The sequence below is a fragment of the Podarcis vaucheri genome (assembly GCF_965113315.1).
Source record: "Podarcis vaucheri genome assembly, chromosome: 7".
Taxonomy (NCBI): domain Eukaryota; kingdom Metazoa; phylum Chordata; class Lepidosauria; order Squamata; family Lacertidae; genus Podarcis; species Podarcis vaucheri.
This window is the reverse complement of record NC_138765.1, coordinates 52,535,843-52,558,893: the sequence shown is the minus strand read 5'-3', so window position 1 is coordinate 52,558,893 and position 23,051 is coordinate 52,535,843. Positions and strand designations below refer to the sequence as shown.

The following is a 23,051-nucleotide window of genomic DNA, read 5'->3' as shown; positions in this document are numbered from 1 at the left end:
ATTAAATACAGCCTTTGAATGCAAAGTTGCCACTTGAGTACATGCAAGGAAATACCTTTCTCCAGTCCTATTTTAACAGCTGAAGCTACCTCCTATCCGAGGGTGTTTCAATGGTTGATTCAGACTAAGATAAGCTCTAGATCCATGCTCCCAAACAGGCCAAGCCACAGTCTACATCAAGCTTGCCAACCATCTTCAATCATGTTGAATCCTAACATGGATTCTGTTGCTGGTGGCTGCCAGCACCTCAGTCTCAGTTGTCATGCTTCAGTATCATAAGAAATGTTTAGGGCATAGTACAATATGAGACACAGGAAGTAGGGACTGGAAAAAGAGCACATAAACTCTGGGTGTGTGGTAGCCTGTACTACTAAAGCACTATTTTATTTAGTCCCAAAGAAACATGAGATTCTATAGAGCAGTTCTTCATCATTCTTCATTTGTACAAGTCATATAATAAAACATACATGCAACCAACAGCAAAATATAGGGTGCCTTAGCATTTATTCCTCTCTGTGTTACATCTCCCACTGTGTGTCCCCTCCAACAGCATACCTGGATGATCCGGATTCAAGTCCTCAACAGCAATTTGAACCACCTCAGCTAAATCCTGTTCTGTCATCATTCAGAAACAGGCAGCAGCGCTGGTCCTGAAGAGATGTATCAGTTCATGCAAATCTGATCCTGTAAAACATTGTTAAGAAGAAATTGTAATAAACACAGTGGATGCAAGAGTCACCATATGTCACAAGGGGGTAAGAGTATGTTCAAATCATATTTATGAGCTTTTTCAAAAATATTTTTATTCATTTCTCTTTTTTTTAGAAAACATCCCCTTGATCCTCATAAAGAACCAGGTTTCCATCGGTCATTTAGTACAGCACTGTCTCCAACAGCAACAATAGGCAGATAATTCATGCTGCATATACATAATTATATTACTATAGCAATCTGAAATCTCTCTCTACACACACACAGAGAGAGAGAGAGAAACTCAATATTCACAATTACTAAATGCTAAGGTTAGAATTTCCCACTGCACTCATAAGAAGAAAAAGGAAGAAAATGGAAGAAAAAGCTACCCTCTTCTTACCCTTGGATGACTCATTGTGAGAAGTCTCAAAAGCTCTTCATCTTGAAATTAGTTACCACAACATACTTGCACAATTAGCCTTCTAATGTAAACCATAAGAGGTGCGTAAATAGTGGTAGACATATTTTTCTCACCATTTTCATGCTTATATATTAAGATTCTAGGACAGTTAAAGAAATGATAGCTGATGTCTTCCTTTTTTTAGCTTAACAGTGAAATTCTATACTTGTCAACTCAGACGTTAAGTCCCACTAAGTTCAGTGGTGCTTGCTTCCTAGTAAGTCAGCAGAGTTCTAGAAAATTAAATGTGTATATGGAGGCAAGCAATAGTTCTAAAGCAGGAACTTTGTTTTTAGATGATGCAGACACTGTAACATGCATACTCTTAACACCGACATAATTCTATGATTCTATTATTCTCTTCTAAGCAAGACGGCATTTATTTATTAATATTCTACCCCACCTTATCCCCAAGGGAGACTAACAAATCAATAATATTCAAAGCAGACAAAAGATTGAAAATTAAAGTAAGAGGTGAACTCAAATGTCCCACAAGCAGACTTCCACTTCTACAATAGGATTCTCCCTTCCTCTCCTCACCACCCCCGCCCCCTGCAGCCCTCCACCCCACCCCACCCCGGACTGTCTTGGAGAATACACCAACTCTCTAGAGCAGATTGGGGCAGCATGGTGGATTGCAGGAAAGAGGAGAGGATGGGACTAGTCTTTACTGCCATCAAGTGATAGAGTGGCTTGCGCTCTGCCACTTCCTTCCCTAAGTCCTCTTTCCTTGTCCTGGACTGATCCAGTGTACATCTGTACACACAGATATATGAGGAATTATGCCAAAAAGTGAGACATTCTCATAAACCAGTCTTCTCCAAACTGGTGCTCTCCAGATTTTTTTGGGCTACGACTGCCATCAGCCCTAGCATCATGCAGCAGCATCCAAAACATCTGAAGGGCACCTGGTTGAGGAAGGCTGTCATAGGCTCTCTTTGTCAGCACAAAATGAGATTTGGAAGCTGCTTTGGTTTGAATTAAATCAGTTTTCTCTCTCCAGCCTCCAGAGTTTCCACAATTCAGCTCCTGCAATATTCAGTTCCAATCCCAGCATTCAGCTCTGGTTCTAGAGCCAAACATTTTTCAGCACTGTCCCCCTGGAGTTCCCTGTCAGGGATTGTTAGAGGTCTTATTAAAGGAAATCTCCAGCCTCCAAAAGCTGAATTAAAATTGCTGGAGCAATTCACATCTGCATTTCCCACACTTGGGGGAGGGGGAGAAATGGAGAGAGAGAGAGAGAGAGAGAGAGAGAAGAACAGGCAGATTGAGGGGGGTTTTCAATACCTGAAGCAAAAAAATATTGGGGAAATAAACTTCATTTGCCAGTGGAAATGGCAATTTATCATTAACCACTAGCACTGAATCAAAGCCAACTGCACACAACGACTTTTCCCTTCTTCTGCTCAAATATAAGAATGCAATTAAAACAGGCAGGTGGAGAACACCACAGCATCGCCCAGGTTCCTGGACCAGCCAAGGCAGCAGCTGCTCATTACAAAAAATATATGCATTCTAGATTCTTCCAAATGAGGACACTACACGGTATTGGAGGCATTTACTCAAAACACTTCTGCTGCCAAGAGATTCATTTGAAATTCGGATCACCGTGGAAACTATTGTGATTGCATTCGCTGTGGCAGCATGCCCAAGTAACCTAGCAAGAGATTTAGGGCATGTGGTTGCCATTTCTATCATTTTGGCAAATTAAGTTTGCCATTTCTCAGAAGTCCTGGAAAATAGCCAGTTGTAACATAATAAAACAGCTGTGCTAGGATTACTGTTTCATATTGTCACTAACTGCAAGCTATTGGAAGCCCTGCCCTGAACTTGAAGGGAAAGAATATTTCAATCCATGCATTAAGAAAAGGGAAAGAACAAGTCAAAATCCCCCACCCGCTTTTCATCTTCCTTTACTCGTAAGAAAATCAAAATTCACACAGATTAACACAATACATGTCCCGCAATTTAAAGTAATATTGACATATGTATGCATGTGTATTTTACAATCACCATACTGCAGGTTCTGGTGACCAACCAGAGAGTCCAAAATCATATAAAGTTGTAGTCAGTGTTCCACATGCAGAGCAGTTCACCAAGAGGTCACACCCATTTTTACAGTGTCCTTTTATCCTTGGGTTTTTTTAGCTTGAAGTTTAAAATACAATTTGAAAATGTACTGTTCATCCTAGGTATTTATGTTTAAAAGATAATCCCTATATTATTTAGGATAAGTTGCATTCTCTGCTTACTTGCATTCCAGCCTATCAAAGGCCTTTTCTGCAGTGACAAACACCACTATATGTTTTGTATTTTATAATATGTTCCTCCTCTGCAATAAAATAAAATAAAATAAAATAAAATAATAATAAATGCTTTAGTAATGGCTTATTATGCAGAGGTTGGTATTTTATTATCTACACTAAGAGAGATAGACAGACAGTTCTCAAGCAATGCTGGGTAATTATCAGGCTTAGGAATCAATTTTGCATCCTGCCAAGGGAGAAGAAATCAGCCTAGTCCCCTACTTTTCTTAAAAATAAAAAAATTGGAAAGTTTGAATCATATAAAGCATATTATAGTACTGCACATTAAGACCAGCTGGTCCTGCTCCATTTTTCAGTTTATGCTCTTCTTCATGTCAAGTACCTTTTGCAGTTTTATAGGTGCACTCACAAGTGTCTCCTGCCTGATTACACAACTTTTGGAACAAATTGGGGAATATTTGGGCTCTTGTGCAGGTTCTCTTTTTGGCCAGCATATCTTGAACAGAACTTAAGAACATAAGAGCTTTCCTAGATCAGATTAAAGGTCCATAAGATGCAACCTAATGCCTCATGGAAAGCCCACAGACAAGATAGAGTGCCTTTGAAATGCCATATAGCAGCCTTGCCAATAGCTGTCCCAACATAGAGGACTCAATGTGGCAATGAGTTTCTGGCAGCCCCCCACCAGAAGGGCAATGCATGGGACTGCTTTGGGTTACTTCCCAAAACATTTTGAAAACACTACATTGTTTTGTTACCCATGCTTAGTTTTGTTTGTTTAGTTATAAGAAAGGCATTTCCCCTCCTTTTCATGGTAAGATGATTTTTATGCATAAGATTGGTTTATCCATTTCAAATTCAACTTGGTACCATATGCGGATAGCACTCAGCTGAGTCTTTTTCCCAATTCAAGAAATCTTGCCTTGGGCTTTGTCACAGATGTGTTTTCCACACTTTGCTCCAAAGCCACAAAAATAGCTTATTATTCTATGCAGTACTGAGGTGTTTGCTTTTCATTTTAATGAAAACTGAAAATTATTTCAATTTCATTAAGTGTCCGAAGGCCAAGAAAAATTGGGCCTGAGTTGATTTGTGAGCTGTCAGTTATCCATTCCTTACTGGAACTTCAATCCTAAAAACATATGCAACTTGGCAATAACCTCTTAAACTGAACTAACTTTCAACCAAGCATGCTTTGGGTCACAGTTTAAAAGAAAAAATCAAAATCCATGAAAATCATCAGGTATTCGGCAAATGACATCATTGGGATGCATCACACAGAATTCTACCAATTTACATCTTCTGGCCATCTACACATTTTGTAAAACTGAAATGACAGTTTATATGAGGGGTGGAGAATGTTTGGCCCAGAAGCAGAATGAACACTCTAGGGCTCTCTACCAGGCCCTAAGAAATCTTCCCAGGCCCCACACTTCTTTCAACAAGCCACCCCTCAGCAGCCCTTATCCAGGCATTTAAGTGCTTTTGCAAAACTGGAATGTGTCCCATAACCCTCAACTGTCCCAGTTGAAATGTGACATCCCAATTTTGGGTGCCATGCCCTCAGTAGAAACCATGAGCCCTCACAAGGCCAGAATGTTTGCCATTGTACAAAGATGAGAGTTGCATCTGTCGGTCCACTCTACTTCACCTCTGGCCCCACCTATTACTAACGTGTTCTGCCTCCCACCCCTACCCTGGGGGTTACCTGCAAGGAAATGCAGTCCTCAGCCTGAAAAATAGCTTACATACTAAGGTAAGAGAACACTAACAGTGAACCCAGAGGCAGTCGTGTAAGTCTGTTGCAGAGAATTAGAGGGTCTTGTGTCACCATTGAGGTTTAAGGAATTGTAAGCTTCAATCCCCAATACATTCACTAGGGCATGGGTGGGCAAACTAAGGCCCAGGGCCATATCCAGCCCAGTCGTCTTCTAAATCTGGCCCGTGAACGGTCCAGGAATCAGCGTGTTTTTACATGAGTAGAATGTGTACTTTTATTTAAAATGCATCTCTGCGTTATTTGTGGGACCTGCCTGGTGTTTTTACATGAGTAGAATGTATGCTTTTATTTAAATTGCATCTCTGGGTTATTTGTGGGGCATAGGAACTCGTTCATTTTTTTTTTTTTCAAAATATAGTCTGGCCCCCCCACAAGGTCTGAGGGACAGTGGACCGGCCCCCTGCTGAAAAAGTTTGCTGGCCGCTGCAAATAGGGAGTACAGTGGTGCCCCGCAAGACGAATGCCTCGCAAGATGGAAAACCCGCTAGACGAAAGGGTTTTCCGTTTTTGAGCTGCTTCGCAAGACGATTTTCCCTATGGGCTTGCTTTGCAAGACAAAAACGTCTTGCGAGTGTTCTGATTTTTTTTCGCTCCCCCCCCTTTTTCTAAGCCGCTAAGCCGCTAATAGCCTTTTAGCCACTAATCCGCTAAGCCTTTAATAGCCGCTAAGCCTTTAATAGCCGCTAAACCGCTAATAGCGCTAATCCGCTAATAGGGTTGCTTCGCAAGACGAAAAAACCGCTAGACGAATAGACTCGCGGAACGGATTAATTTCGTCTTGCGAGGCACCACTGTATGTCTGTTCTGTGGGATTTACTTCTGAAGAAGCATGTTTAAGGTTTCATAGTTAGCATGGTGTAAACATATGTGGGCTAAAGCCCACAATATATTTCACAAAAGCAGAAAAGGTCAATGAATACTCATGCTGTCATATTTTTGGCGGCTTTAAAAATCTTGGTCGGGATCCATATTTACAACAATGTCTCTGTCTATTAACTTTGGTTCCAAGTGACAGCTATAACAGTAATAGAAATATAGGGGGAAACTCTAATAAATCCTGTACATCCTTCACAGCTGCCATCCTTTGCTGTTTTAAGGGTAAAAAACATGAGTAGAGAGAGATCCCGGGCACCTAGGAACAATGGCCTCTGCTTTTTCAGTGTGGGCACCTAAATACTTGATATTGTCATCTAAGAATCTGTAATTATTTCCTATTCCAAAATAAAACTAGGTATCAAAAGCCGTATCAGTTTAAAAATAGAACTGCCCAAACATTTTTACAGCTTACAAAGTACAATCATAACATTCTGTCAACATCTTAATCCAAAAAACTATACTCAGCATTTGAAACCTGTCACAGTTATTCTAAAACATACAAAATAAACTAAAATTAATAAAAAGAAGCTACGTGTCAAGATACAAAGGTTTTTCCAGTACTTAAAGGGTATTTAATTGAAGTGTAATTCTTGGCTTTTCTAGTCACATAACTAACTGCCTTCCGAACCAATTTTCTTCTATCATGCATGTTTGTGGTACTGTAGTAATTTACTGCCCAAACAGAAATTCTTTCCTGGTATTAAAAAAACCCAAAAACTTAAGATTAAATAAGTCCAGTGTGAGGTGAGAATTTATGAACATTCTAACACATAGCTGTCATGGTTATTCAATGCATCATTTTTCCTTTCCCAGGCACCAAATGACAGCCAAATCTTCCTTTAGTAGCCCACTTGCCCTTCATCCAGCTCTGACATAAACAGCTAAGAACGCTCTTTTACAAACCCAGTCACCTCTGTGATTTGTTCTAACTTTATAAACCTTACACTTGGCTCCTATCGGCAGACCTGTTGGCAGCTAGATCTTAGTCATCTCATGCTAGCCCATTGCTCCCTAACCAATTACATCATATGTCAACATATTGTAACATTGATTAATAGGCATAACATAATAAAAAGCAGCCCTTTAGTAAAAGAAGGTCAACCGCATTGTAAGCAGGAGCCCTGCCAGTTCTCCGAGGGCCTTTTCTGCATGACTTTTAAGGGTAGAATTAAGATGCAGAACCTCAAAAGGATTCTCACTGGAAAGAGAGATTTCATGCTACACAGGCACCCTCATAAAACTACAAAGGGAACCCAAACGTGTCCAGTCTCAAGATTACAGAACTCCAGTTCTTCTTAGTTTTTGCCTTCCTTCTTGCCTCCATATAGAGCTATTTTTCAAATTGCTTGCATCTGGACTGGGAAAACCCTAGGCAACTAGTCATTCATGTTGATGTTTTCTCAGTTCCATGAAGCATTTTCCCCTAAATGTTGGCTCTTCAGAATTTAATGTGTTCTTCCAATCCTCATTTGCCTACTTCGGATTCTTACTAATTTTAATCACAACTATAATCATCAAAAATTCATCAAAAGCCTGCATGGTGCAGAACATAAATCGGCATTTAGTCTGAGACCAGAATGCCATACTGGAAGGGCCTTGGCCTGATCTGACAGAGTTGTCATGTGAAACTACAGCTGTGCTTTTGGAAGCTTCCATTTACAGGCAGTGTAAAGGCCTTGATATGCCAAAAAGATACCAAGAGGCAACCAATGCCTCTTTTGGCTTACATAGATGCAGCCTACATGGAAGATATTCCCATAAAGTTCAATAGAACCTATTCCCAAGTAAGTGTTTGTAGGACTGCTGTGCAATATGTACATGGTTGTTGGCATCTGTCTCAGGAGACTATGGTAGAGTGTGCATTCAAGAGTGAAGTCAAACCATTGGGAGAGTTACAGCGTCTGATGCAGCTGTAGAGACCGATATGAGAAAAATGTATGTTTTGCAGGTGGGGTAGATGAAGGCGTCGGGTTTCGCTGCTGCAGGTGCACTAAGGCATTTCTTCTCTCTGCACTAGGGGAGACTGAGGCACTGAACAAAGTTTCAGAGTCATGTTCTACACTGCTCCCCATTCAGTCACAAAGCTTACTGTGTGGCCTTTGAAGTGGTCAAGAACCCTCAACCTCTCCGAGTTGATAAATGGCAATTAAAAGAAACCATTTATCAACAACCATAGCCTTTGCACTCATTACCTCATTTTGCTTTAAGGGTAAAATACATCTACCCTATACATTCATTTGTGCAAAGTGTAATGCTATTTCACTCCTATGCAGAAATCTAAACGTGCATTATCCACTCCATGTTATGCTCCCTTTGTAAGGTCACTTGTGCTTCTCTGGCACTGGGGAGGCCTAAAAGGGCAAACATCATTGTAATTTTCTTAGGAACCCAAACTGCAGTTTTAAACTACTGTACTTTTCTGTGTATAAGACGAGGTTTATTTAAAAATGTTAAAAATTGGGGGTTGTCTTATACACGGAATGTGCATGGGGGGACTTGGGATTGGTTGCTGCCACGAGCTGGAGATTATCAGCAGCTATTGGGCATGATATTGTTGGTGGTTGCATCAAGGGCTAGTTTTTACTGGCTGTCGCTACGGCAATTGGTTGGGTGGCTGCCGGCTTCTGCTGGCGAGGGGACAGACGATAGGCAGCTTTTGCACCATGTGCAAGTAGCAGTTAGGTGACCAAATTTCGGCATTCCCCCCACAAAAAATCTCAACAAGTCTGAGCCCCCCCCAACTCTGGGCAATCTCCCATTTTCTTAATTTGGAGTCCCCAAAAATAGGAGGCGTCATACATGGGGGCATGTTATACACAAAAAAATATGGTATACTGTGAATCTACATGGCCTCATGGTTTGATAAGTCTCTCTTCCTGGCACCACACCAGCCCATGGACACAGAGCAACGTCACGCGGTATCATCACAGGCACAGGGTCACAGGTACATAGGAAGAACACAAACAAAACTCCTGTTCCATCTCAACCCTTTACAGAGGCTGCATCATTAGCCTTTAATATGAACAGCCTTCAAACAGAAGTGCCTACAAAATATTAGCAGAAAATAAGATTGTATGACTGGTGCAGAAAGGGAAGGAGTTGTGGTGGACAAATGGTTTGTATTTACCAAATGTTCTTGACCATTTAGATGTTTACAGCAAAGGCAAAGAAACATTTCTCGGCAGTCAACTTGTCTGTAAATCAAAATATTTGTACATGCTGATTGAAGTGCAAACAACCTGGATACATCTTACTTCAAATTATCCAAAGAATTTACACTAACTCTTTAAATAAAGGACCTCTTTTTAGAATGCTGCAGAAAACTAATACTTTGGGGGGATATGGGTGCTTGCCATATATGGGGGTGGGCAGTGCTTGGGAGAGAACTGTAGAAACTTTAAACAAATATAAGAAGATTGCCACTTTAAAATAGAATTCGGTGTATTCTTTTTTAGTTTTTTACTAAAAAGTGTGACCATCTGACACACGTTATCAATTAATAGGAGCAAGAAGAAAATGATGGTATTGTGTTTGCTGCACTCAAGAGTATCACTGTCCATCTGTGTTATGAAGATTAAACCAATGGACTGGGAGAATGACGAAGCAAGTCCCACAATGGAACTCTGCTTAACTTTTCCCCAATGGTATTTGCATACTCCAAACCCTGACCCACATATATAGATGGGGCTGGGAGCACACAGTATCTAGAGACAGCAAACCCTTCCCCCCCCCCCCCCGCAATACACCTTTAGTGGGGAGGAGAGCAGAGAGGGCAAGCTCCTATCCTGTAGTGCAGTGTTCCGCAAAGTGTGGTATACTCTCAGGCGTATTCAAAAGGCTTTCAAAGGGTATATGGCAGAATTTGTTCTGGTCTAGATAAAATAGTATTATTAAAACTACCTCCAAGTTATCTTTGCCAGAGAAAGGGTATGCCAGTGAGACTAAACTCTCAAAAGCATTATGCGGTTATTCTAAGTTTGGGAAGCACAGCTGTAGGGAATCTTGTGGGACTGGAACCCAGCCCCACATGGAGAGAGAGAGCTGAGTTCCAGTACTTCAGCCTGCTTCACAGCCTTCAGCCATCTAAAACAAACCCAAGCACTATATGCCATTACTGATTTAGGCTGCCAAGGGCGTGCTCTCACACATTTCCAATATACTGTTTCAACACTTTAAACCATATGTCTAACCCCCTTTCACCCCAAGTTAATGAACAGTACAAAAAGAAGCAACAAAGAAGAAAAACTAAGGCTGCAATCCTTAACACACCTATAGGGAGCAGTTTTTGTTTTTCTCAGAAATTTACGTATAAGTTAGAAAGGACAAGATCCAATTGCAAAAGTCACACTTGGATTCTGCATAGTTATTTTAACAATGCAGATCACTGAGCAGGGAGAACAGAAATTGCTTGTACTTGTAAATCCACTTCAGGGATTCCGAACACAGATTATGGAGTAACTTTGCCAAACTGATTGGATTGACATCATCAAAACAAATTACACAACATAACAGTTCTGAGTTTAAATATTTATTTTAACAAAGATTTTGCTTTAAATATCCTTCAGAAGGTTTCCAACAGTTTAAAAAAGAACCCACAAGACTGAAGCTGTTTGAAAGCAATTGCTAGAGCCAATGATTGGCTAGTATGTCAAATTTGTATTGCATTATCAATATAATCAGGGATTTTTTTCAGGGGGAACTCAGGAACTCAGTTCCGGCACCACTCAGGTAGGCGCCATTTGCCATTCTAAGGGAATGAGGGAGGTGTTCATGGTTCCAGCACCTCTTTTTCTAGAAAAATAGCACTGAATATACTGTACAGTAATACATTTGCTGCTCATAATTTTCAAGGGCAGAGCGCCATCTGGTGAAAAACCAGTATGTCCTTGCAGAATGCACCACAAGTGTCTTGAGCAGCAAACCAAACAAACAAAACAGGTGAACTATGCAGCTGCAAATCCAAATAGCACTCTTTTGTTACACTTTTTCTGTTTAAGATGGTAAAGGATAATGGTGTGAACAGAAAGAAGCAGTGAATAAGAAGCAACAACATAAGGGAGATTATCTTGACCCTAAACCAGTGAAAAGGAGGAATGGATCCAAGCAAAAAAGAAATATTATTTCAGCAAGGATGGACACAGACTAGTTTTCACAGGAATGTAGGAAGTTGCCTTTTATCAGGCCAGATTATTTGTCCATTTAGTACACTCTGGTCTTGTGTGACCAGAAGCTCTCTGGGTGGTTTCAGGCAATCAGAAGAGTCCTTCCCACCAGCATTCCCACTGACCCCGATTCAATCAACGATTCCTCAGCGATTGAAGCTGGGCCTGTCTGCACACAAAGCAGGCAAAAACTACCTCTGAGCTATTCTTCTGTATACCTCCCAATTCATCAATATTCAAAGAACAGTAATCTGCCTCCTTCCCCCTAATTTATTTTTCTTATATTTATAGCCTGTCTTTCTTCCATCATGGAAATCCAAGTGGCAGACGTGTGGTTTGCAGGTACTGATCTGACCCAGACCTGCATGGCTCCAGCAGGGAGGGCAGTTTCATGTTCCTTTTTAGACCATAAATATATGTACAATAAATAGTATTTGAATTTCCCACAAACCCTGGTTCCAAGCAGGTTTTGCAATGGCAGCTGAACTAATTTTCTTGCTTTCAAATCTCATTTCATTGTTTGTGTGTTTGGGGTTAAGAATTTAAACAGTTTCATGCAACTGACTTCACTCTCTGGCAACGTGTAGTTTGAGGGCAAATGTTATGGCACTTAAGAAATGTAAACAGGGTGCAACAATTCACTTGTACAATCATACCTTGGGTTGAATGTGCTTTGGGATGAGCGCGTTCGAGTTGCGCTCCGCGGCAACCTGGAAGTAACAGGGCACATTACTTCCGTGTTTCTCCGCTTGCACATGCGCAGATACTCAAAATGATGTCACGCGCATGCGCAGAAACGGCGAAAAGTGACACGCGCAGACGTGCCATCATTAGTTACGTTTGCTTCTAGATGCGAACAGCGCTCCAGAACGGACCCCGTTCACATCTAGAGGTACCACTGTAATCCCATATTATGACCCATGAGGATGCCTTAAGGGCTACTGTTTGCAACACTTGTCACTTCCATTTCCAGACTTATTCTGTTGCTTCTCCTGCTCTGGTTGGATAAATTGTAAGCTCCCTTTTTCTCTATTATCATATCTTCATGCATACTGAGAGCACAGTATAAACAAGTTCTGCATTATAGAAAACAGAAATACAGTACATTTACATGCCACGCCTGGCATTTAACTAGGTTGTGAGAAATTATCTAAATAATATTAATATATTAATAATCAGTTACCTATAATAAACTTGCAGCAAGCTCCATTGTGGCCCATCTCACTTTCTAATAGCACTAAACAAGTTGCCTATCCCAGTTATATGCAAAGCTTGCCGGTTACAACTTTGCAAAATTGTAAAGTAGCCTGGAGATCACTGAAGTTTAGCTTATATCAACAATGGGGAGTGAGAGCCTAGAAAACATGTGCTTGCCCTACAGCAAGCATAGGGAACCTGTGGCCCTCCAGGAGATTTTGTTGGACTACAACTTCCATCCTCCCAAATGAACATCCAGAGGGCCACAGATTCCCTATCCTTGTCCTAAAACTAGATTATGTATTGTATTCACGTCAAGCTTAATCAAAAGGAGTGCATTCACTTCAAGTCCAGCCAAGGATAAATATGGTTCCAAAATATTGAACATGTTTTCATTGGATTTTTCTTTGCACAGTGTCACAATCAAGATTTCATGTGGTTGTTGTTCCAACATGTGTGCATTACTGAAATTGTAACGTTCAATTAGCCTTTTGACAATAACTGAACAAGTGTAAAAAAAATTCATCAGGTTAAAATGAACGAAACTGGCAATGAAACTTTGGTAGCAAAGGAGGAATCTGGGAGTTAATAAGAGGATGACTACAAAACAGAGGTAGTTTGAATGTGTTTCTAAACATTATCCACTCAGACTCCATCATGACAAGATTAATTAAGCATCCTATTATCATTATTATTAAGTTCTAAGGTTGGGAGATCCCGTGTGTGTGTGTGTAAACACATACTGAAAAACAAAAATACAACAGAAACAGCAAATAATCAAAAAATAATCAAAAACAAGCCAAATGCTTCTCAGAACAGAGCAATCTTCAAGTGATGACAAATGTTGTCAGGGAGGTAGCTGATACTCCAGAGCCTAGGCACAGCAACAGAGGAAAACCTTGGTGGCAGGACTGACACCAGGCTTCCATAGGCTAAAATACCCCATTGATATGTAAATACATATATTTAAGTGGCTTCCCACCAAATTAAGAACACATTTTCAACCTATTCAAATTTGTTTTTACTCAATCACACATGCTTGTTGTGGTTTTTCACTTCCTATACTACAATCCACCTTGAACGCTGTTCTTCTGTGGGAAAGCAGATTAGATTATAACCTTATCTCTGTGTTGTGTCTAGTAGGTATGCATGCCCTTCCGGGCAAGGATCTGTATTTTGTTGCTGTTGTTCGTTTTTTTAAAAGGCACCAGCACACGCGCTGATGAAACCATAAGGATCAATCAATATTATCTAGAAAATCAAAAAGTTGCAACCCTACGTTTTTAAACGAGTGGTTTTACTCGTTTAAATGCGAGTTAAATACGAATAACTGCGGTATGCAAATATATGCAAATCAGGAAGCTAACAGACAGATACACGCACACATATTTAACATTTATAATCCTAAATAAATGGTGTCTTATCATCTAAATTCGTGCAAGGCGGTGGGGCGGTGAAAGAGATCAGGAGGGAAATCCCGCCTCCCGTTCCAGGAGGGGAGGGGCCAAGCGGCTCGCGGCGGCGGCGCGGGGGGGGGAGTGAGAGGCTGAGAGTGAAGCCCCGCCCCTCGCTCGCCCTCCTCCCGCCTCCCCCTCGCGGCCCAGCGGCCGAGGCGCTGTGAGGGAAACCGAGCGGGTTTTCCGGCGTCGTGAGGGAGCCGCGCGAGGCCCGCGCCGAGGAGCTCCAGCCCGAGCCAGCCGCCCAGCCGCGGGGGAGAGCGAGGTTACCGTTTGCCTTGCCGAATTCTCGTGGTGTTTGGTCGGGCGGCTGCGATAATGGCGTCCTTCCTCGCGAGAGATCCTCCAGAGTCGCCACTGCGCAGGCGCCACAAAGCCCCGCCGCTCCCCTTCGACTGCCTCGAGGCGCCGCGCACGCGCGCTGAAGGGCTCCCACCTTTGGTCCACGGCAGCCAACCCAACGCCAGAGCCTCCAGCCGGCGAATGGGTGGACTACACGTCCCGGAGGGCCTTGCGCGCGGGGGACTCCCGTGAAGCCCGCTTCTCCCGAGGCATGCTGGGAGTTGTAGTAACCAGGGAAAGAAGAAGTGGACGCTGGGGAGTGTAGTTGTAAAGCTCAATAATGCTTTGGGCTCAGAGTTTGAAAGCTTAAGGCCACCAGGCGGCAGAAATAAAGCAGAGCGATGGTTAGGTCATGTTTTCACGGATTGTCATTCCCGGCAAATATTGCTCAAAGCCTCAATAAGCGTGTAGCGTGATTTTGTATATATGATGTGTGTGTGGCTCAAACACATAGACAGAGACCGATACATTACATATACAGGGAGAGAGACATCATTATTTTCATTTTATCACATTAATACCCTGCCTTTCTTCCAAGGGCCTCAAGCTGGCATTCACTGTTCTCCCTCTTCCCATTTTATCTGCACAACAACCCTGAGAAACAGCGATTTTCCCCAGGTCACCGAGTGAGCTTCACGACTGAGTGGGGACTGGAATCACAGTCTCCCCTATCTTAGTCCTATACATTGAACAACAAGGAGGAACTGGCTTGGTGTTAAAACCAGTCAGAAATGTGGAAGAAGGTCTAGCTCTGTGACAGAGCAGCTACTTTACATGCAAAAGGTCCCAGGGCTGGGAAAGGCTCCTGTCTGAAAACCTGGAAAGCTGGTGCTGGTCAGTAAGAAAGCAAAATAATTTATCTTGTAGCACCTTAAAGGTGAACCAATTTAGTCCAAACTTAAAACCATGGATAGACCTGGTCTGAACAGAGACATTGGATTCTTATCTCATTATACATGACTAAGCCATTTTTCACCTTCTCATCCCTTGCCTTTCCCTGTAAGACCTATTGCAGTCGTTAAGAGTCGTCAACAGGCTCATCTCAGCTATCTGCCAATCTCCCATTCCCACCACCCTTCTGAGTAATACCCCTCCCCACCTTCTCACTATATAGAAGGATCTGGCAACTTCTGTTTCAGTGTATCTGAAGAAGTGTGCATGCACACGAAAGCTCATACCAAGAACTAACTTAGTTGGTCTTTAAGGTGCTACTGGAAGGAATTTTTTTATTTCAATTTAGTCCAACGTAAGCTTTTGTACAAATACCATTCTGTTTTTATTTTATTTGCTTATTCAACAAGATTTATAGACCACTCAATAAAATAAATACATAAAAATCTCTAAGGCATTTACAAAGCCAGGTAGACAAATTGTCTAGCCATGTGTCTATATGCAGCACACTCTTACTCATGATTACTCAAGAAGTAAATCTCACTAGGATAGCAGCACCACATCCAGTGCCATTCATCTGAAGCACATGGTTGCCCGCCCCCCCAAAAAACATTCCAGGGAACTATGGTTTACCCCTCACACAACTAAATACCCAGCACATTTAAGAAACTACAGTTCCCAGGATTATTCAGGAGAAGCCATGTGCTGTAAATGTAGGTTGTGGGTGTAACTCTAGAGATCCTAGGTAAAGAGCTGGAGCTGGAAGCGTGGTATCTCATGCAAAATAATAATAATTGAAATGGCATCTGCAAATGGCCAGAACAGGGATAGCAATTTGCAAGGCAAGTGTAGCAAGAAAAGGGTACTGTTTCTGGTAAACTGGGACAGCTGGTGCGTATGTTGAATTATGTATACAAATGTAACTGAACTGCAGCTTCCCATTGTGATTCATTGTCTTTTGGCCTCACTGGTTACAAATTCAGAGAGAGGGGGAACCACAGTGGTACCTCAGTTTACATACGCTTCAGGTTGCATACGCCTCAGGTTACAGATTCCGCTAACCCAGAAATAGTGCTTAGGTTAAGAACTTTGCTTCAGGATGAGAACAGAAATGGTGCTCCAGCGGCGCGGCAGCAGCAGGAGGCCCCATTAGCTAAAGTGGTGCTTCAGGTTAAGAACAGTTTCAGGTTAAGTATGGACCTCTGGAACGAATTAAGTACTTAACCTGAGGTACCACTGTATGTGGCATCATAAAAGGTTAACAATTCAGCATAACCTTTCATGGGCTACAGTCCACTTCATGAGAATAACAGTTCATATATCTATTGATGAGAACTCTCATCTACAGAAACTTATAAGGTCCCTCCAACTTCTACACCTAATAACTGCAAATAACACTTCATGTAGATTTTATTCCTCCACATGTATTATGCCATACTAGATTTGCTGATGTTTTAAGTTTCTGTCAACCATGGCAGGGCCCTGGGATTCTCTGCTTTTCCCAAGCAAATCAGTGCTTGACAAACACTGTCCATAACCTCATTTATCAGTTCAATGCATTTTTAAATATTATTATTCAAAGCAAATTCTATATACCCAGTGTATAATTTAAGGCAGTGCTTTTTTTCTTTTAAAAGTATGTTTAGGGATACTCTCGTTTTCCTACTTATATTGAAATATTGTCCCTCAATGAGGCCAAACTTAGATTCAAAAAATGTTTAGGGGGTATGCGTACCCCTGCGGGGGAGCACCGATTTAATGTAAAAAATTAACTCTCTGTACACACAGTTTTGCAAAGGGTCAGTGCAAAGGTTGCCCCATGTAAAGAGGTCAAAAAATCATACATGTTCATCTGTAGAAATTTCCTGTGTAACCTATAGCAGGTCTCCAGATATAGAGCAGAAAAAGATAGATGAGAAATCTTGTCATAAACAGTTAAAAATTTTATATAGCATGAGTGAATGTATAGCAGATTGTGACTGTTCAAAACATTACATGTGTATTATTAATAAAAAATTATAAAATTTATAAGGTGCCAAAGTTTCCCAGGCGCTGTACAAAGGTTAAAAAAAATAAAATTGTCCTTTCCATCAAGTTTATAATCTAAGATACATGAGAGAAAAGGAAGGTGAGGTGGGGAAGGAAAACAAGCAAATTGAGGCCCCAGTTCTTAAGACATTCTTAGGCTGCATTCACACATTTTATTCTGGAATCAGTAGACACAGAGTACTTAATTTTTCTTTGTAGTCCACACTCAGTCTGCAATCCCACTCCACACCCCAAAAAGCATTTATTGGGAAATTGTTTCCATTCTGAAATCCTTCTAGTGAAGCAAAGTCCCCAACAAACACAGAAAGCAATAAACTGTGAAGTGATGTTGCCAGGGATCTTTCAAGGTAATGGTTTGGACTGACTAGTTAAATAGCACAATTTAGCATAACCAAAAAAAGTTGCTCACAGAACAAATAGGTGAGCCTTTCCTGCACCCCTCACCTAAGCAGACTATAGGAGAAAAATATACCAGTAGTCTTTGTGTGTGATACATATATATAGATACGTATATACAGTGGTACCTTGGGTTACATACGCTTCAGGTTACATACACTTCAGGTTACAGGCTCCACTAACCCAGAAATAGTACCTCGGGTTAAGAACTTTGCTTCAGGATGAGAACAGAAATCGGGCTCCGGCGGCGCAGCAGCAGCATTAGCTAAAGTGGTGCTTCAGGTTAAAAACAGTTTCAGGTTAAGAATGGACCTCCGGAACGAATCAAGTACTTAACCCGAGATACCACTGTATATGAAAACAGTAGCTACAGAGAGACAGGTCTTGCTCTGTGCTGGGGCTCCCCTGGAAACCTAAGGCGAAAGCAATATCTATGGCAGTGTTAATGCTGTGAGCCCCACCATCCTATGCTCAGGTTATATACATGGGTAAATAAATCCATATATCCTAAAGACACCACAGTCTCCACTGATCCTCATTCCCCCAAAAATGAACACTGGGTAAGCGCTTGGAACCTGCAGAGTCTCTTACTGCTCAGGGATTGCAATGGTGTGTAACAATATTCTTACCATTGCCCCCTCCACAAGCACTTTGTCCTTCATCTGCCTGTTTGCCATCTGTAAACAGTGTGGATGGATACTGAACAAACAACACTATCTTTAAAAAGAAGCAAAAGAAGAGTAAGGTATGCAAATCACTAAAGCATCACACCGGACTCTGCAGAAGAATGTCCTGCACAAGGCAGGGAATTTATTTGGGCCATTTCTATATGCAAAACTCACAGGCAGCAGCTAGTGAGTCCAGCCTCTCCACCAAAAATTAGAACCAATGAAGAATCCAGCTGTGTGATGGGTTGAAATTTAACTATCTGTTTGGCTCCCCACCACCACCACCACCACCACCAAATGGGTGTGCCCCTGGGTGATCAGAATAGTTCATAAACAGAACTGGGTTTATTCAAGTCCGATCACTCATAGCATATTATTCCAACTTTGCGTTGGGAGAGCACTCGTTCCTCTGGCTATATAGACCCTGCAGGAGGCCTTGGTGCTGGTCCAAAATGGTCTTTCTGACCAACCTGAAGGTAACGAACATGACACATTTCAGCAAGCAGCTGACAACTCTCTGGGGGCAGCACCAGCATCTGATACCAGCCAGGGCATGCAGCTTGGCCACTTGTACTTATAAAAACAGATACGCTTCATGTAAGTATCTATATTTGTTATCCTTCTTGTTAGAAGTGCATCGCTGGCACCTGTGTGAGGATGAGGCAGCACAGAAGAAACTGTGAGGGTGAAACCCATTTATGAAAGTTAAGGAAAATGGTGGCCATTATTTCAGATGAGAAAGAACCCAGAGGGAATTTTATACTGTGATTGAAACAGGGGGAAAGAAATATAATTTTATAAGAGAATAAAGGAGAAATTGAATATTCACTGCCAATGTTCAGTGGACTTTCCTCCTTGCCAGCTGCATAGGAATAAAATGTCACCCTTTACGAGTTTGCTGGTACATTTGAGTTAGTAATTATTCTACAAATTGTGAGTTTGGTGAAAGCAGCAGCTGTAATGGTTATATTATATGAAAATGAATGTAAGTCATTAGCTATCTAATAGGAGCCAAACTGAATAGGAAAAAGTTTTCATTCTTGCCAGTCAGCCTGAATGCCAATGCATACTGAGCTTCTACAAAATATCAGAGAGGAGGAAAATGCTAGTGTCGTGTTGCAAATAGAGAACTGTTTGCATTTTAACAAGAGCTGGGTTGAAACTGCCTCTGGAGCAGAAGCTCTCTGCAGGGCTACCTTTCTAAAAATGGGTGCTGGGGATGAAGCTGCCTAGAAAATACACAGAAAAACCTGTCCCGCAATTCTAAATGTGAAAGTGCAGGCTGTGGTTGATTGGTGGAGCAAAAATGCATTCTGTGCATGCTCAGAGTAATTGCCATCTTTACGATTAGCCCACCCATTCTGCAGCTTTCTTAACTGGATTTTGTACTGGTTCGGATGAAACCTGACTGCAGGTGAATAATTTCCCCCCAGACTCAGCTTTCCATCTTTAAAATGGGGGTGTGCACAACCCACCTCATAAGATTTATTATGAGAATGAGGGAGCTAATTACTTATGAAGAATTTTGCTCCATAATAAATGACTGCTTTTTGAAGAAGGATTAGGTGTGCGAAGTAATTGGTGTGTTTGTTCTAGAGAATGAGAGATGGTGTAATACCACATTCTTGCTGATACTTGGGCAATGTCACACTTTCTCTAAATGTCCATCCTTGCGTTCCTCTACATTAATTCGTGTTTTTTGACAAGTGGCAGGAAAAGTTATCCTTAATGTTTCTGTAGTGTTCCTTGCTGAAATCCCCAATGTGGAATCTTCAGAAAACATGCTTGGTGCCCACCAAGGTCACCTTTATTTCTTTCTTTTAATGTAATGGGTATTTTGTGATGCCCACAACTGTTTCCTAGATTTCCAAATGTGCCCAAGAAAGTGGAGAGCAAAAACCCTTTGCCATTCATTGCCTGTCTAGTATTTCAAGAAGCCAGTGACATGGAATGATATTCAGATGTATACTTTATTGTAAATCCTCTAATAATTAATATCCTTGAACTTGGAACTCTATACCATGCTACTGTGGAGATTATTAAGAATGATTCATTCAAGTTTGTATAAAATTTGCTGGTGCATTGTTCACTTAAGGAACCAAGCCAACAAACTTTGGGGTGTTTTCTGACCAGTGTATGCAAGATTTTCTTTAAAAGAGTTTAAATTGACAGGTTTGTTTTTCAGGAAAAACTGAAACACAGAACAAAGCAGAACTAAATCCATTCAGAACATTGTCAATTGATAAAGTGGAACTAATTGCACTAATGATTCACATTAAGAAAAACACATTTCTTGGCAGCACAAAAGCCAAAAGAAGCTGTGTGAATGATCCACCAAAAAAATAAATAAAAAAATCCAAAATCCAGTCAGGCAGCACCTTCACAAAATAGTAAATGAACTTTTAAGCTTTTGGATACAAATCAGGGAGGACATTTTTCAGTTTAGGGGCAAAATAGTGAAAATAAGTTTGAGGCATTTTTGTTGGTCCTAACAAAGGTAATGCTGACTGTGGGGTTTGGAATGTTGCCTAGAAAAGATTAATCTGCTAAAACTACTTTTGAATAGAAAACAAGATCAAGGTTTTTAAGGACTCCTACAACTTAAGGAGCAAAATATACAATTTCTAACCATAAAAGGCACAGAATTTCATAATTTCTGTGCTAGTCTCCATCATTCCAGCCTCCCCCCACTGAGGCACAATTATTGCCAAATCTTTTTAACACTAAAGCAAATCCGCAGGACATTTTGAGTCATCTATTCCCATCTTAGTACATGGTATGACTCAGAAGTGTGTCTGTAACAGGGAGTTTCCCCTTTCTGGCCTTTCAAAATGTTTTCTGAAACCAATGCTATCAGCCTAAAAAAACTCACTTTCCATGCCCTGCTCTCAGCGCCAGAGTTTTATTCAAGAAGCACAGGTTATTATGTGATATATACAGTATATAGCTAGCTATAATGATGATTGAAAGCAACACATCTTCTCATTTTTGCAGCCTGATCCTTTGCATGCTTACTCAGGACTATATTTCAGTGATTTCAATTAAATTTACTCCCAAATGAGCATTCTTAGGTGTGTAGGCTCATTGAGCCAAGCCCATGATAACCTTTATCTTGATCACTTTCACAAGGCCCTGTAAGTCACTATTCCACTCCTGTTTTATAGGTGAGGAACTGAGGAGGCTGGTCCATCAGGGTGGGGGTTGCTAAGTGGGTATTTTGTTTCTGTTGTGAATACACTTGACATAGTCAAATTTATTTGTGTGAACTAATAGGGGCCCCCAAGTGGACTGCACATAGGGCACCACAGATCATAAAGCCACTACTGGTGGTCTGACTCACTGTATGTTCCAAACATAAAAGAGTAAAAAAAGTAGAGCAGCATCCATGGTGCAAAGGCCTCCTGAAATAAATCCATTTGAACACGATGCCTGAAATTTTCACTCTCAGATCCAGCCAGCCCTGTATTCCCTTTCCCATAGCATCCAAGGCAGATAATTCCCTATACCCACATGACCTAGATTTTCTCTGAGCACTCTCCAAAGACCAGCATGTCCAATGCAGGCCACATTTACACTAATCCAAGAAGTTTGATCCACCTTGATCCACCCCTTGTTGTCTTTTCCAACCTGGTGATCTCTAGATGGTTTGGATTTTTGTCCATTATCTCCCAATACTTCAGCCTAACAAGCAGCTCAGCCAGATCCGCAATATATCATCCCCACTTTCAGAACAATTTGTTCCTGCATCCTCCCCACCTGGCACTTCTATTTCAAGCACATTCTGGCCAGGAGAAAACAACTTTGCCCTCCCTGTCTTCAGGCAACCAAGTGACAGTCAGATGCCTCCAGGCAGACAATGTGATTATACTGCAGAGCCAACCCCACCCATCTCTGTTGTTTGTTATCCTAAGTCAGCCTTCCCCAGCACAGAGCCCTCCAGATGTTTTGGACTAGAACTCCCATCACTCCCAGCCATTGCAGCCATATGATGCTGGGACTGATGAGAGCTGTAAAGGTAAAGGGACCCCTGACCATTAGGTCTAGTCGTGACCAACTCTGGGGTTGCAGCGCTCATCTCACTTTATTGGCCAAGGGAGCCGGCGTACAGCTTCCAAGTCATGTGGCCAGCATGACTAAGCCGCTTCTGGCGAACCAGAGCAGCGCACGGAAACACCGTTCCTATTTATCTACTTGCACTCTGATGTGCTTTCGAACTGCTAGGTTGGCAGGAGCAGGGACCGAGCAACAGGAGCTCACCCCGTCGTGGGGATTTGAACCGCCGACCTTCTGATCGGCAAGCCCTAGGCTCTGTGGTTTAACCCACAGCGCCACCCGCGTCCCTGTTGATAGGAGCTGTAGTACATAGTATATGAAGAGGACACCAGGCTGCCAAAGGCTGTCCTTAGCCACACCTGGGTCTGTTGGACCTAATAAAAGAGGCACTGAGATCATGGGAATACAAGCACTGTTGATGTGCTGGATGTTGTCGTGGTTCCCGGAAGGTATGTCAATCCCTTCTCAGCTCCACTGTCTGGAGGTCACACAATGTTAATAGGAACTTTAAAGCATTTTTTAAAAAACGCACCTGCTTTTCAGCCAAAAAAAGGCCTCCAGAGTGGTTTCCAGATGTCAGTGATAAGACAGTCCCTGCCCTCAGGCTTACAATCTAAAAGACATGAGACAAAAATAAAAGGATTTGGCAAGGGCGCAGAGGAGGGCAAAGGCAAACTTGGTGCTTGAAGATGGGGGTAGAGAGTGACTTGTATTGCAAATGGGTGTTCAGATCTCCTGTATCACATCATTACATCACTTG

The 23,051-nt window shown here is 41.7% G+C and overlaps 2 protein-coding genes across 3 annotated transcripts in view; one reads left to right on the top strand and one right to left on the bottom strand.

Annotated features, from left to right (window-relative positions):
• BANP (BTG3 associated nuclear protein) overlaps window positions 1-14,585 on the bottom strand; it is a 154,320-nt gene extending 139,735 nt beyond the window's left edge. The window contains exons 1-2 of one of the 2 annotated variants that reach the window (XM_082229210.1): window positions 14,163-14,585; window positions 556-684 (exon numbers count right to left, since the gene is read on the bottom strand). In XM_082229210.1, coding sequence (XP_082085336.1) covers window positions 556-625 — 70 coding nt within the window. In that variant the 5' untranslated portion in view covers window positions 626-684; window positions 14,163-14,585. The remainder of the gene's footprint in view (window positions 1-555; window positions 685-14,162) is intronic. The other variant, XM_082229209.1, reaches the window with a different exon arrangement.
• Window positions 14,586-18,589: 4,004 nt separating this feature from the next.
• The window catches only part of CA5A (carbonic anhydrase 5A), a 29,888-nt gene continuing 25,426 nt past the window's right edge, over window positions 18,590-23,051 (top strand). The window contains exon 1 of the mRNA XM_082229218.1: window positions 18,590-18,835. Coding sequence (XP_082085344.1) covers window positions 18,691-18,835 — 145 coding nt within the window. The 5' untranslated portion in view covers window positions 18,590-18,690. The remainder of the gene's footprint in view (window positions 18,836-23,051) is intronic.